The 15,422-nt window shown below is 36.0% G+C and overlaps 1 protein-coding gene across 1 annotated transcript; it reads right to left on the bottom strand.

Moving 5' to 3' along the window:
- Positions 1-3,255: 3,255 nt before the first annotated feature.
- eral1 (Era-like 12S mitochondrial rRNA chaperone 1) lies at positions 3,256-9,485 on the bottom strand. Its single transcript, XM_056746025.1, has 11 exons — positions 9,257-9,485; positions 8,906-9,064; positions 8,665-8,792; positions 8,479-8,556; positions 8,355-8,401; positions 7,888-7,949; positions 7,647-7,759; positions 6,546-6,863; positions 4,979-5,128; positions 4,294-4,374; positions 3,256-4,000 (listed from the first exon to the last, which is right to left on the bottom strand). Exons 1-11 carry the CDS (start codon positions 9,360-9,362, stop codon positions 3,878-3,880), a joined length of 1,365 nt encoding a protein of 454 aa, XP_056602003.1. The 5' UTR covers positions 9,363-9,485; the 3' UTR covers positions 3,256-3,877.
- Between the last annotated feature and the right edge of the window lie 5,937 nt (positions 9,486-15,422).

Here is a 15,422-nt window from a genome sequence, read left to right as displayed (position 1 = left end):
GAAACTTCACAACAGCAAGCTCACGGTGTCTTTCTGTACATTTTAATTCTTAAGTACCACACTGAGTTTTACACGGCCATAAATTATGAAGTAGTTGTTAGTTGTAAAAAATTATTACCAACATGATAACAGACATTTATTTATTCTGCTATACATGAAGAGATATGTTCTATATCGGGCTGCCTCCGAATAGTGAATAATGCACAGAATGGAAGTCCTGAAAAGGCTGTAAATTATTTCAATTCACTAGATTCAGTCAAATTTATGGGCAACACTTGTTGTATTTGTAAACATTAGTTCATTAGCTAACATGAACTGACAAAAAGCAATATAGCTTTTCCTAATTTGTAAATATAAGTCAATGTAAGTTTATGTCAATATACAACTGTTCGTGTTAGTTAATTGTGCATTAAAAAATGTTAACAGTTACAACCTTGGATTTTAAAAATGAGTATTGATACATCCTTAAATATTAAGAATAAATTTTCAAAAACTTTGACAAAGAAATAATGTATAAAACTGCTCCTTCTTAGTTTAGTTTCAACTTATGTGTCAACTTTGTAAAATGTTGCCAATGTATGATTAGAAGGCGCTTCATAACAACCAATATATTGTGGTTCATACATTTAAATATATCTTATGAAAGTACTTAAAAGGCTTGAAAGTGAACCTGTTGAACCTGTTGAAATTAGTGCCAAAATATGTATGGAGTATTTTACAGGCCAATAGACATAATGCATGTCATAAAACATACATGAAGTAGCCAACACTAAACCCATTTACCTTCTCTGAAAGGTAATATCACACACCATTTTTCATTCAGGGTCTTTTACTATAAACAGAATGAAAGGACTTTTCAGAAAAAAGACTTAAAAAGTACTGGATATCTGGACTGATACATTCCAAGAACTGAATCTGCAGACTTTATTTTAAATGTCAACGTATAAAACCATAACGTTTCAATCATCCCACATCCGTTAGATCAGACCTCTCTTTCATAAGAGCTGTAAGAGATAGTTTTCAGCATCATCTGGTCAAATCTCTTTTCTGAGAGCTAACTACAAATTCTCAGAATTGTCCATTTATTTGAGTGATAGATAAGGTGTCTGAGCCATGCCGCGTGCTGGTGCAAGTCAGATAGGCCACAACCTTGTTTTTATCTGTTAACATGGCACAGATCACAAACACCCCCAGCCCCACCCAACCGAGAGTCTGTCTCAGTAACCATGGGACCTTTCCCATAGTAGCAAATAGACCTTTGACCTCTAGATGCAGAGGAATACACACGTCGAATCAGCTTAATGCGCTACAGCTGACACATGAATATGGAGATGAACAAGAATTTACTTTCTCTTTTAAAATGTATTTCCTTAAAAACAGCTTTCCTGTAGCTCAGTGGTAAGAGCATTGCGTTAACAACGCAAGGTTGTGGGTTCGATCCCAGGGGATTGCCTATGTAAAATGTATAGGATAAAGCAATGTAAGTCGCTTTGGAATAAAAGCATCTGCCCAAATGCCTAAAATGTAAATGTAAAATGTATTCTTAGAGATTCTCAGACATAATGCTGCACTCCAAAACTTCAGATTTAGGATATTGCCAACCTCAAACCAAACATGTTTTAATGTTACTAAATACTTTTAATGATAGAAAATCCAGACTGTTTGGGTTTGAGGTATTGGGTAAAATAGTATAAACGTGCTCATAACTGGCCAAGTGTTGTTTAATATAAAGTATTTTGTAAACCGTTTTATAGGACAGATTTTTACTTTCTCAAAGAAGACAGGTACATTTTGTGTAAAGATTTTACTGGCAATATGTTATTTTGTTTATATAAAAAAGAAAAAATATTGGCAGTATTTTTTATGACACCGAATATTTTTCACCAATTTTCTTGGTCCAATTTCAAGTTTATTCTAAGGGTGAGATAGTATGGGTGTGTGCTCGCACACTTGCGTGAGAGAGAGTCCTGGTGCTAAGTAACTGTTCAGGGTCTGATATGGGAAATGCTTGTGATTGGTCAACCGACTAAAGGGCAGAAACATGATAAGGATAGAACGGTCTCTATGTCATCATCATATGCAAATTAGCAGTGAGCATTAAAACTCACGAGCGAGGAGGCAACGTTTATGACCCTCTCAACAGCATTGAGACAACAGACTTGTGAGAACAAAAGTGGAAGGAGAGAGGAAAAGGTAACAAATGAAAGCAATTAAAGCGCTTTTCAACACCTCCTTCAGGAGTAGTGAGGATGCAGATCTGAGGTGAGTGTTTTGCACGGCGACTACAAAATACAGGACGGCAGCTGCTCTTCCTTTCAGTCTAGTGTGATGGATCTTCCTCAGGTGTGATCATCCAAGTATTTGGAAAAGACTTTCCACCGAGGAATATTTTTGTAATGTTTCTAACAACTTGGACCTAGTTTCCTTTAGTGTTGTTTTAGTATACAAAACAAACATTTCTAAGACACTGATGAAGAACTGCGATGTTCTTGACTCAACAATCTTTTCAATAATAGAAATAAAATAGATTGATACTCAAGAAACTAAATAGTTTTATAAGACTTTGGAAATTTTGTAAATGTATTTCATGATTTGAAAGTATGACATTCTTGCCCTTTGTACAGGATATCATCGTATACTGTAAGTTCATTATGAAGACACTACAGTATAGATGATGTACTATCTAGGGGGTCAATATGCCTCAGTTATACCTCTCGTGCACCAGCAGAAACAGAGAGTGGCGGTAAAACCGTTACCATTACTGAGTTTAGCAATGGTAAGGGTTCTTTTGCCTCTTTCAAACCTCATCAGGATGAAAGAGAACAACGCGAGAGTCAAACGGAGAAGACGACTTCAGGCAATGCATAACATTAATGTAATTTTCTGTTAAACAAGACAGACACTGTATTTTGAAATTTAATAAATGTAAGTGTATCTGAAATGAAAAATGTTTCTTTTGTCTTCTGTATTGTCTACATAATTTTCTATGGGAAACCCCTTCGACAACAAGACTTTATTAAGACCTTAACTTACGTATCCTACAAAATAAGGGTGAGAGTAACTGAACCCCCCCAAAAAGAGAAAAATAGGTTTGCCAATAGGAGATAGAGCGTAAGAATATGATACTGAGAAATTATCCAGAGCAGTAATAATCGTTTTGTTGCTCTGTCGTTTTTAATCCCAATTTTGAATTTCATTAAAAGGCTCATCAACTCCGTTCTACACATCTACCAAAATGAGGGGAAAGAACACTGGTTGCATAATTTACATTTTTATTCAAGCAAATAACTTTGTCACATAATTAAAACAAAACAAAATATATATATCAATAATACAAGCACATGATCTTTGCACGGGGTGTAACTGTTGACTGAAAAAGCTCATTCTGCCAGCTCCTTCTGCAATTTTGCATACAGTTTGTGTGCCGAAGCATTGTCTTCTGGACTCTGAAGATAAAGTGACCTCACGTTTCCCACTACAGAAATCTGTAAAACTTGTGTGAACAGTTCTCTTACGAAGCAGAAAAACACTCAGTTGATGAAATTGGTGTTGGAGAAAAATCCGCGTATTTTTTAATTGATTCCACTGAGCGACTGTGAGTAACTTACAACAACATTGCAATAACAAAAATATTCTATATAACAGCAAAACCACAGTTATTATTAATACAAGCATTATCAATTAACAAAGTATTGATAATAAAATTGACAACATGTTACTGAATTTATATGGAAAAACTATTTATTGTGCCTCTGAATTTCACTTTAATCTTTACTTTCACTTTTTGGGAAAAAACAACGTTTCTCTGTAATAACTTCTTTCAGGCTTCTGAATCTCTTTGCATCCATTATAGGTTCTCATAACTCATAACTGAACTTCACTTCTTCAACTTTGCAGAGATTTTTAAGTGTATTTCCCGCAAGAAAATGTTCATTAGGTCATTTCCAGCTTCCTGGGTTATTCTGGTTATCGTCTGGCCTCCTGGACCAATAACCATTTTCTGCAAGAAGGAAAGAATTAAAAGGTGACAGTGAGACATATAATAGTTTTTGTCTTATGTTAACAGTTTCAAGAATTAAGATTCAACACCACTATCATTATATTATTGTCACAAAAAAGCATAAAACCTTAACATGTAATATATTTTTTCCTTAGATTAATTATGGTTAATTTTAATCTATTAATACAACAAAAACAGCACTCCATATTTTTTACTTAAGAACAGCAACATGTAAGTCCAATTTTCTAAGTGAGTGAACGCTAATTTATTTGGGAAATAATCCCAGAGCTCACCATATGACTGTCTTTTATCACATACAGTTTGACTGATATGTCGAGCACGCCATCTTCAGACTCCTTCCACATTTCAATTTGCTGCAAGAGAACAAAGTAACAATGAACAAAGGAATGACTTCCTTTAAATTATAAAGGTCACATTCCATATTTTGAGTAAGGTTTGATTTTTTATGGATGAATAAACGTTTTACGTAAAATCAGTGTAAATAAAATCACAGGCTTCCTTTCTGTGCAAATGCGCCACATGAAATACTGATGTGGGGAGGTAATTTATAAATCACACGAGGTCCCCAGATAATACTAATCCTGAGCGTATATATGTGTCTAACCAAATTCACAGAAGGCTCCATCTAAGTTTACTATGAAGACTGCTATACAATCATAGCAGTGGGCGTTTACAATCAAGTCTTCAATGAGGCACGCCCATTAAAACCGAGCGTTTGTCGAGGCGGCCTCAAAACCAGGTAAATAGCCTATTACTTATTGATTTTGATGTTTTTGAACATAAAAACCACACAAACACCATAAGTAGACCTCATACAACAGTATAAAACAATAAACAAGACCAGTTCATGACACCTTCAAACCAAACATCCACCAATATATACAAGCGTGTTATGCGAGACTGTGGGTCTGCATAACTCTTCATTCTCAAAACTAGAGCAATGACATTGTAACTTACCAGGGTCATTGTATATGGCACCTCCTTAGGGAAATGTTGTAGAAGTTTCTCTCTGATAGTGTTAAGGCAGACATCCTCGGGACCTTGGTCTGTCAGTACTTCACTGTGATACTGCCACTCGCGAGGCTTTGCCACTTGAAACAGGTAACTCTATGACACATAAGTTGTAACACATGATTTGTCGTATGACAGTATCAAGCATTCACATATGGTTAGGACTTTTATAGTGACACGCAATATTATTGTATCCACTGTTCAGCCATGTGATCAGCCAATGACAAAAAACAAGACTGCACGCACCCTCGCCCAACCCTAATCCCCCAAGATAGTCTTTAATGTTACTAATTAAATATTACATGATTAAAAATAGGAAACCGTTTCACTTTTGCCAATTTTAGAAATATTAGTTGAAACGTTTATTAGTTCAACAGTCACTTAACCAACATTTAATAAAATCAGAAATTTCCTATGCTAATGTCAAATAAGATGGCTTTTAAAAAAGGGCCTTGAGTAGTTTAAACTAGGCCTACTTTAAGGAATTATAATAAAATTAAAAAAATAATAAAAAAAAGTAAAGAATATTGTGGCCTCAAGAGACTTCCATACACACCCACTAGATGGCGCATTCATACAGCGTTTTTTTCTGAATTAATCCCCAGGTTTTGCAAAGATGCAAGTTGCAGTTTTAGTTCATTTAAATGTATGCTTTCAGTAGAGACTTCAACGTGTTTATTTAATCAGTGACTAGATCGGCCATTTGTTTAGTTCCGAGCCATCAAATCACGGAATGGCCTATTTTAGTCTCTGTAAATAGATTGTGTTTTAATGATAAATATTATATAGACGTCTCAACTTCCAGACTCAGGATTTTCTGTATACGTTACACAAAGCTGTTCAGTTTCCCACTTCATTTAAAATGACACCACACACTTTTTCTGAGTACCAAAACAAACTTGTTTGGCTTTAAATAGTCTGACTCTATGGAAACAAAGTAAACGCTCTGCATTTATAACATGCGTGTGCATGACGTAGAGAGTGTAGAAAGGACCCTGTTGGCCAGCTGTATTACCACGCGTGCACATCCCCAAACCCCTATCCCCACCACAAATTTAAATAAATCGTACATATGCAAGTTACGCGGGTGTTTCCAGCGAGGTCAAAAAATACCGAAATCCGTATTTATACAGAAAAATCACATCCCTGCTGTGGTCTATAGCAGCATGTCATATACAACAGGTGCCATGTAGCTTCTCCTTTATTGAAGCCATTTAAAAAAGAACATGCTTAAAAAATAAATTATTGTCATCTTGGGGTTTTGTTTACACATTTTCAACATCATACGTTCACATTTTGTTTACAACAAGGTCTATGTAAACTTTTGACCACAACTGTATATAATTGAAATCAAACAGTTCCATTAGGAATTGCAAAATATACCGTGATGTGTAAAACAAACAATTGTTCAGCAATATTAGAATGTGCGGGAAGAATTCTTGCTGTTCGAATGTACAGTAACAACCTACCCAACTTTGTTCAAATCTTAAAATTCCCCAACGTGGCGACTAACCTTTATTGTCTCCACATCTTCTCTGTCGACAGCACTCAGCATGAATACATCTTTAAAATGTGGCCACCCACTGCGGCTCTTCAGATCCTTCAGCTCCTCTCTGCTCAGTCTGTTTTTGTTCTGACTCTCTTGATCTGACGACTCTTTCTCCGTGCTCTCAGAATACGCTTCCTCTGCATGTCTGCTTTGGGCTTTGGCTGCTAATCTTTGATTTGACTTCGCTACACCACGAATCCTGATCTTTTTTCCATTCACCACCCCCTCGGTCAGCTGTGCCGTGATGTCTAGCAGCAACATTTTGCTCTTCAGTAGATCCACCTGTGCGTGATGAATGATATATTTTAAAATCCCTCATGTGCACTCATGTCCAAAATTTGTTGATAGCACCTCTAAATAGTTTTTCAAATGTAATGCTGACATTACAAATGTATAATAGCACACCCCCAGTATACACACCCCAACACTCATTTAAAGTGAAAGTTCACCCACAAATGATAATTCTGTCATCATTAATAAGCCTCTTGCCATTTCAAACCTGTATGACATTTTTCTTACGCAGAACACAAAAGAAGACACTTTTAAGAATGTAGTTAACTGATCTCAATTCACTTGCATTGGTTTAGTGTCCATATAAGTGAATGGGGACCAGTGCTGTTTGGTTCCCAAAGTATCTTCTTTTGTGTTCTGTGAAATAAAGAAAGTCATAAAGGTTTGAAAAGACAAGAGTGTGAGTAAATGACGACAAAAATGTCCTTTTTGGATGGAATATCACTTTAAAGTAATATTTTTTTCCTATGGAGACTACTTTCCTATTCCTACAATTGACCCTTCGCCTGGAGTTTGATTGACAGGCGACCGAACCAATCCTAGCGAGAACAGTATGCGCCCTTTTAGCTATTGGCCATTTTGTCCGACAATCAAACCATAGAGTTTAACCGCCTTTGCACTATTCGGTTTTATAAAGTCCTTATTATTTGACAATAGATGCTCTTTGGTGCAGTGGGAGCGATTTGGCTGATGTCAGACATAGCAAAAGGGGACGGGCGTTGCAAACGGTAAATTGAACGAGGAGAGATTATAATAAACAATGCAAGTTAATACCTTATTGAGGACAAGGATGGCAGGTACATCTGGATTTAGGGCCAGACACTTCAGTACTTCAAGGTGCAACTTGTTACGGGTCCATTTATCAGACACATCAACTAACACAACAACTGCAAATACACAAGATATATCAAGATGCAGCAACCCATAAAAGTCAAAAATTGAATGTTTGCTGCGTGTTTTTTAAGATTAAGAGTAACAATAAATAAGAATATTTCAAAATAAAAGATTTATTTACCTAGATCAGCTTTCTCCAAAGACTCAAAAGGATCGACCAACAGCGAATCTTCCAGCTGGTGTCTTGTAAAACCAAAAAAAAAAAATTCAAAGGGTATATTGGGTAGGGAACATAGTACAAATTACAAAAACAGGAATAAAAGGACATTTTGTGAAACATAATAAACATGCATACGTTCTACACTACTCATCACCAAATGAAAAATGATTTGCATTATTACGTTCCATAATTTTTTTACAGGACACTCCCACCATTTCCCATTAGTTAAACAGATAGTCCTGGGCCAAACTCATGCCATTTAAGGAAAATGTTGAGCAAATGCATGTTGCAAAGTTATTCAAGACCTTTGCATTCATTACTTCCAGTAAGCACTTAACATTAAATTATTAAAGTATATAAAAATCGCCCAAAACACACAATTCACTTTCAAGCATAGAGTCAGAAGACATCAAAAGTAAAGAACCCACCTTTTAGCCTTTATCGGTGTGGTGAGACCAGGGGTATCCAACAAAACCTAATGAGAAGACATTTTTGAAATGCCGAATATTTCATTTTAAAACATTTAGCATTGGAGAAAGATCATCTATTTACAATTTGTGTGTCATCCTCAGTCAGAACACCAACAGCACGCGATCTTGTTGTGTGCACTTTTTCTGACACCGCAAACAACTGCAAAAAATATGATGGTGCATGTTTATGACTCTATCCATTGTGTATTAACCGATGTGTTACATATTACACAAAATGTGAAGTTTATTGTGCTTCGAATAATCACACCTTTCTGCCCAGCAGCTGGTTGGTCAGTGTGGATTTGCCAGCATTCGGGGCGCCCACTACGGCCACTTTAAGAGATCTGGGGTTCTCAGGTTGATCAGGATCCTTTAGCAATAAGGAAAATTGATGACCTAGGGGTAGAAAACCCACAAATGTTAACAACTAACCTATAACAATGCAAGTCTGTGAAGATAAGATATTTTATCTCTATAACAGCTTTGACAAGGGCCGGGCTGATTCTGACCGCAATCTGATGGGACAGGCTGTTGATGAGGACCCTCCCTGGACACAACAGCTCCCACCTTCTGTAATCTCTCCAAAAATGCATCTGAAGACACCAAACGGACCGGAACGTTTCGAAAGAGACATTTTCTCACAACGTGTGCATCAGTCACCGCGCAACCTGTAACGTAGTATAAGGTAACAAAAACACTGAGCAATTAACCATCAGTTCGTTTAATTTCTGGTGACATGACACAACCGTTCTACCTTAAAATGACATTTTACAAATATCAGAGACACGATGTAGAAAGACAGTAAACAGTTTAAACTCTTTGTTGCTTTTAAGTGCGTCTTTTCTTTTTGGTTAACGCACCTTTGCGCAAACGCAGTGACGCATTGACGCACGCGGATGTCAGCGATCGGGTCGTCGAAAATCGCAGCGACCTTCTTAAGAAGGTCTCACAGATTCGTGAGCTCATTGCTGAAATACTTTTCTGTTTATAAGATATCGGTTTTAGACGTCTGCTAACGGTATTCTTTGGACAAGGTTATCACACTCTCCATGTTTGTTTACGCATGTGTTAAGGGCGCAGACATCTTGCTTTCGTTGTGGCGAAGTGCTGTGGCTATAATTTGCACATTACTGCCATCTAGTGCTCAGGCGCCACTGTGTTTTCTATAATTGCTGTTTTCTTCAATTTTGTTGTATAACCTACTTTAAAAATGATGCATTTAGACTGCCAAAAAGGAGGATAAACATGCATCCATTCATGCATCAAGTGATTGTTTAGTAAATAACACATACAGCATTACTGAGTAATTCAGTAGATCATTATTTTTATTTTTTACAGTCTAATATGGAACGGAAAGGTGTACTGAATCAATGTTACATGAGGCAGTGTTGTGGTTATAAGAGGTGTTCAGGACCAGAGAGCTGACCGTATTATCACTAACTGGTGCCATTGAGGTTGTGTGTGTTGTTTTTATCTGCTCAGGTATCAGTGGGAACAGATGTGTTTTTCCATCTACCATCAAAAGCTGGTCCACCAGGAGTAGCACAGAACGGAAAAACACTTCCACTGGGGAAAAGCAAGGATATTAGTTGGCTTACAATCCGTCGCTAATAGCACAGAGGCAGACTCAGTGCTTTTACAAAAGGCAACACACACAGGATGTAAGGAAATGGTGCTTTTGAATGAAGTAGCACCTTATGTTCAATGAGCAAATATAAATGCCCTCACAAGACCTCTAAATTTGACCATATGTGACCCTTTGTGAAATAAAGGCTTAATGTTCAAAATCCATTTATGAGAGTAGCATTAAAGTAGTCATAGCCAAAATTGATCAAATGTGGGTTTATCACTTTAAATCATCTCTTTTCTTCTAAAACATTGGATGTCCAAATTCGCTAAAAATGAAAAAAAACTGTACTTTTAATTGATTATATATTTGCTAAACCCAGAGATAAACATAAAGGGTGACTAATAATAATGTTTTAGGTTAACAAACAAAAATCACGAAATATGGAGATACAAGATTTCAGAAGAACGGCAGGGAAATGAAAGATTGTATGATTGAGTTTCGATACAGTATTCAAAGTTTTATGTAATACTCAAAATCAATTATTTAAATAATAAATGTGATGCTTTTATTGACACCACGTTTTGTTATTTTGCACAATATATACTGAAAGTTAGCTTTCTAAGGATTGATTTCAGTCTTTAAAAAAAGTCCTTACTCATTCAATAAAGATTTCAAGGTTGTATTTTTACATTAAGTAGAATGATTTTCTGTAGAGAACAGTAAATCACAGAAAAATGACTTTAGCTGATGGGTTTTCACAGGCATGGTCACACATTAACATTAAAATATAAATTCTTTAAAAATATGCACATTTCTATTAACTTTATCTCAAAGCTTACATGTAAATGTTGTTATTTATTCATGGGTTAATGTATGTTTTGAACTCACATATTGGCCCATTTTGCAGAGCATTGCAACTTTTGTAGAGCACTGATGTTGTGCAGAACTATTGGTATTGCTGTCTGTTTTGTTAGATCTTATAACTTGTTAGCCTCTTTGTGTCTTCGCCCATACTTCTCCGTTTTGCATCAACTTTGTAAGATGACCTTTTCTGGGCAGTTTCTGTGGGTTTTTATAGTTTTTCACTTTCTGGAAATTGAATACTGGAAATTTAGCACTAAATTCAGAGAATGTTCTTCTGCATTTAACAGAGGCCCTTTAGATTTAGAGCATTATTATTGAACCTTAAACTTTGTGTTTAAGTTCAGGGAAGGTGCTTATATAGGCAACGCAAAGGAATCAATACATTTATTGCTTAGAGTGAAAAGAAATCAGGTTTTCCAAGTTTCAAGTTTTATTTCATTTGAGTAAAATATCCAAACTTGTACTATTCAGATGATCTTGGCACAGCTGTGAGCTTTAATTAGCACAGGACAGAACTATGTCACAACGAAGAAGCTGCTCCCAGATCAGCATAGAAATGTTTTTTTTTTGCTGCTGTGTCTTTATTGTTTAGGAGTTGTGGGTGCTGAATAGCTGCTGTCATGTCAAATATTTCACCGGGTCCCTGCTTGTCTTTTGCAATGAGAGACAGATACACACACATTTAGAAATCTCCCGCAGTTACATCACAGCATCGGCACAGCATTTCGACCTTTCTGCAGGCAAGGAGGAATAAAAAAGCTGAGGAGATGTTAAGTGTAAGACAGGCGTGTGACAGGAGCTCGCTGAGCCATGCTGGGTGGATGTTAGTCAGGGTGAGACGCAGCTCCAACTTGCACAGCCATTACACATGATTGCAGCACACCACACAAAGCCACGCAGCTGGGGCATCCTATGTCATATCCTCATCAAAATGCTTTCGGGGGGATCATTTTAAAAGCGTCCAGAGGTCATATTTTCCGGTCCTGATTTTGAGTTCTCTGTCTGATTGGAGCGAGATCGAGGGGGGGTTGTATTCTATCAAGATTTTGCAATCAATACAACTTGTCTGTGAAGGAGATCAATAAGGCATCTCTTTTGAAATTGTCAATCGTGTTAGAATTGAGTATAAAAAGTGTAATTAGGACCACCGTTCCTAAACATTTAGCATTGCCATCTTTCAGGGCAAAAGAAAGACGGCGTTCTGCGTCATTAACATTGTATTATTGTGCGATGAAGCCCACTGCTGAGCACTTCCCCTCAGCTGCCTGAGGCTCCATGGGTGCAAAATGAGTTTTTCCTCTACGATCAGCTGTCTCAACCTTAACAATTCTAAGAAAAGTGTCTTAAACAACGAGGGCAAGCCCGAGACTTTAAAACTATTTCTAAGTCTTGTGACCCTGATACAATTTCAGGGCAGGTCAAAATGTCTGGTTTCAACCATCTTCCCATTTCTCAATGACAGGGATAAGATGTATTAGTCTTGATCTCCACATAGTTCCATTAACGATGAATCACAAAATGTCGACGGATGGCAAACCATCAGTTTGAAAGCTTTTGTCAATTCAATTTGTTGACATTCATAGTATTTTCTTGCTTTGTAAGGTTATGTGCCTATATATAAAACATTTTAAAGATACAGGTATTAAAAAAATACGTACTACAGCCACAGAAAAAAAGAGATGATTCCAAATTTTAATTTAATCAGCATAGATGTATCGTGGCCATTCCAGTCCTGTGTTTGTTGATTTTCACAAAATCAAACCTCTAATGTGACATAAAGTCATCCAACAGTAATGTCAAAGACTGGCATGACAAGACACACAAAAACTGTAAAAAAAATTCAGGTTATCACATTATTTAATTTTTTCCTACATATGAGTAGCTTAAAAGTAAATCAGAACTTGTTTTCTTCGCAGTCGAGGTCTGGAAAAAAATATTTTATTTATTTTTCTCCAGTTTTCATTTTCTTAAAATAAATACAAAAATAAACAATATTAATATCAGTGGCTGTCCTGTACAAAACACAAATGATCCCAGTGTTCAGGGGTGGTTGCTTTGTGGTTTCTTACTGGCTCCAAATCTCGTTTTTGGTTCCTAAAATGGTGTAGACCCTTTTTTTACTACAAGTCTAATGGATGTTTGACTGGTTTATTGTTTCACCTATAGAGAAAATGACTAAAAGTAAATGAAAAGTGAATGTTAATACATAAGCACAGAGTGTTTCGTTGATTCCTTAAATCCCTGAACGTACAACTATTTTTCCATGTTGTGAATTTGTTCACTCATGCTAATGTATTTTAGGTGTCATCATACAGGACATGGAGCAGCAGTGTGCAGATGGAAAATGAGATGTGCAAAATGTGATGTGAATTGGAGCATTATAAATGTCAAGTAACTGATGGGCTCCGCTATTGTAACTGTGGAGGTTTCCATAGTGCAGTGTATGGAGCATGTCAAGTACAATTGGAAGCTAGGATGTACAAAAATATACGGGGAGCAGAAAGTTTTGTGTGTGGAGGCAGGTGGGAATAGAAATGACGGGGGAAATATTTTGACAGGGTTTGTGTGGGCAGGAGTTACAGGCTGTAATGTCACTGTGGTGCAGCCATCAGTCTTCTCCAACAGATCAATGCTAGTGGTGAAAACAAAACATTTCTTGGCCTTCTATAAGCAATATTATAAATATAAATTTTGGGAGTTTTTAAGGATTATAGTTATGTTTTCAAATTATTCATGATATGCCCACTCATGGTCTGATGAAGATTCATAGTAGTATTGGCTATAATATAGTAATATACAGATTGTGGTGCATGAAATTATGGTATGAATTTACAGATGCATCCCTCAGTGTTTCATTTAATTAATGGAATAAAAACTATTTAGGTATTTAGGAGGTTTAAAGACAAAATGAACGTCACCAGCTCTTTGGTTTATAGAAGACGTATAAAATCAGTTGTATTGTTTGTATTTTATAATAAATGCACTGACTTTGAAGCTGACCTGACCTACATTTCACTGCTGGTTGTATATTCTCTATATAACTGTGTATGTGACAAATAAAATATTGAATTGTAAACTTAAATAGAGATTTGGGCCTATATTTTTCCAGTATGGATATATAAAATCCATCAAGAGTGATGTGTTACAAGTACATCAAAACACCACCTTTGTTGGTTAGGTTCAGTGTTGGGTGTAACTAGTTACTAAGTAATTAGTTACTGTAATTTAATTACTTTTCACTTGAAAAAGTAAAGTAAGGGATTACTCATATGTTTTCTTTAATTTATTACTGTTACTTTTGATGTAATTAAACTAAATACTGTGTGCAATATATGCATGTGCAATAGTGTAATGGACATCAAAATTAAAAGTCTTACTTTAAAATCTGTGCTTTAATGTATATTTCTCACATTTGTAATACTTTGGTCAGTTAATAATATTATTTATTTGAATTAATTAAATAAGGTTGATGTAGGATATAGAAAGTAATAAGTAATGAGTAACTAAATACTTTTTGTACAGAGTAATTTGGACAGTAATCTAATTACACTATTGAATATGTAATGAGTAACTAGTAATTAATAACTTTTTCAGAGTAACTTACCCAACACTGGTTAGGTTAATCATTTAATTACAAATCTACCCATGGAGAGTCGGTCTTCATTTAGTTTAGCTCAACTTTGTTGGATGGAGTTTGGGTCTGGGCTTTGTGCAGTCCAATAGGGCCACCGTACTACAGTTCTTACCCAACAAACTTCAAGTGTGTCCACTCTCTGTAAGTCACTTTGGATAAAAGCGTCTGCTTAATGACTAAATGTAAATTGACCTTGGAAAAGGGGAATGCTCTAAAATGTAGGCTACGAGAAATAAAGACCTGATGGTGGATTTATTCAATTCAAATGCTATTTTTGGGGTAATTTCAATGTTTATTGTCACACAACATTTAGAACTATACAGCCACTGCAACGTTGACTTATTAGACATTTAGTACTTGACAGAAAAATAAATATTCATACTAAATAATAACAATTTACTCTCCTGATTGGGTGTTCCCCAAATGTACACAAATACTGACCGTACATCAGTACAAAAATCTGCAAATTAGAAAGATAGATATGTCTTAAACCATAATGGTAATCTTTTCTCGGACTTAAATCAAGAAAAACTCCTTGTCCCTTGGTCATCTATGTGGTATTTTCTGCTAATGATCTCAAAATGGGTCATCGATGTACGATTATAGGACATGAGGTGAATAATAATAATTAAGTAAGCATAATTAAAAAAAATTACGCTTGCATTGGTTTTGGTCCATACAATAGAATCGAATGGGGTCCGATGCATTTCGGTTACCAACTTTTTTTAATATTGCCTTTTGAGTTCTGCAGAAGAAAGGAAGTCAAACAGGTTTGGAATGACAAGAGGGTGCTTTAATGATGACAGAATTTTCATTTTTGGTTGAACTATCCCTTTAATTTACTTCGTCTACCTGTCTGATTGATTAGTCTTTAGATGTAGTTGTCCAAACAAAATTTATGCTGTTTGCCATTGCTTAATAAAACGCACTGGAATTGTAATTCTTTAGGCAAAATGCT

This window comes from Triplophysa dalaica, chromosome 4, assembly GCF_015846415.1.
Source record: "Triplophysa dalaica isolate WHDGS20190420 chromosome 4, ASM1584641v1, whole genome shotgun sequence".
Lineage (NCBI taxonomy): Eukaryota > Metazoa > Chordata > Actinopteri > Cypriniformes > Nemacheilidae > Triplophysa > Triplophysa dalaica.
The sequence above is the reverse complement of the archived record's forward strand: the minus strand, read 5'-3'. Positions and strand labels throughout refer to the sequence as shown.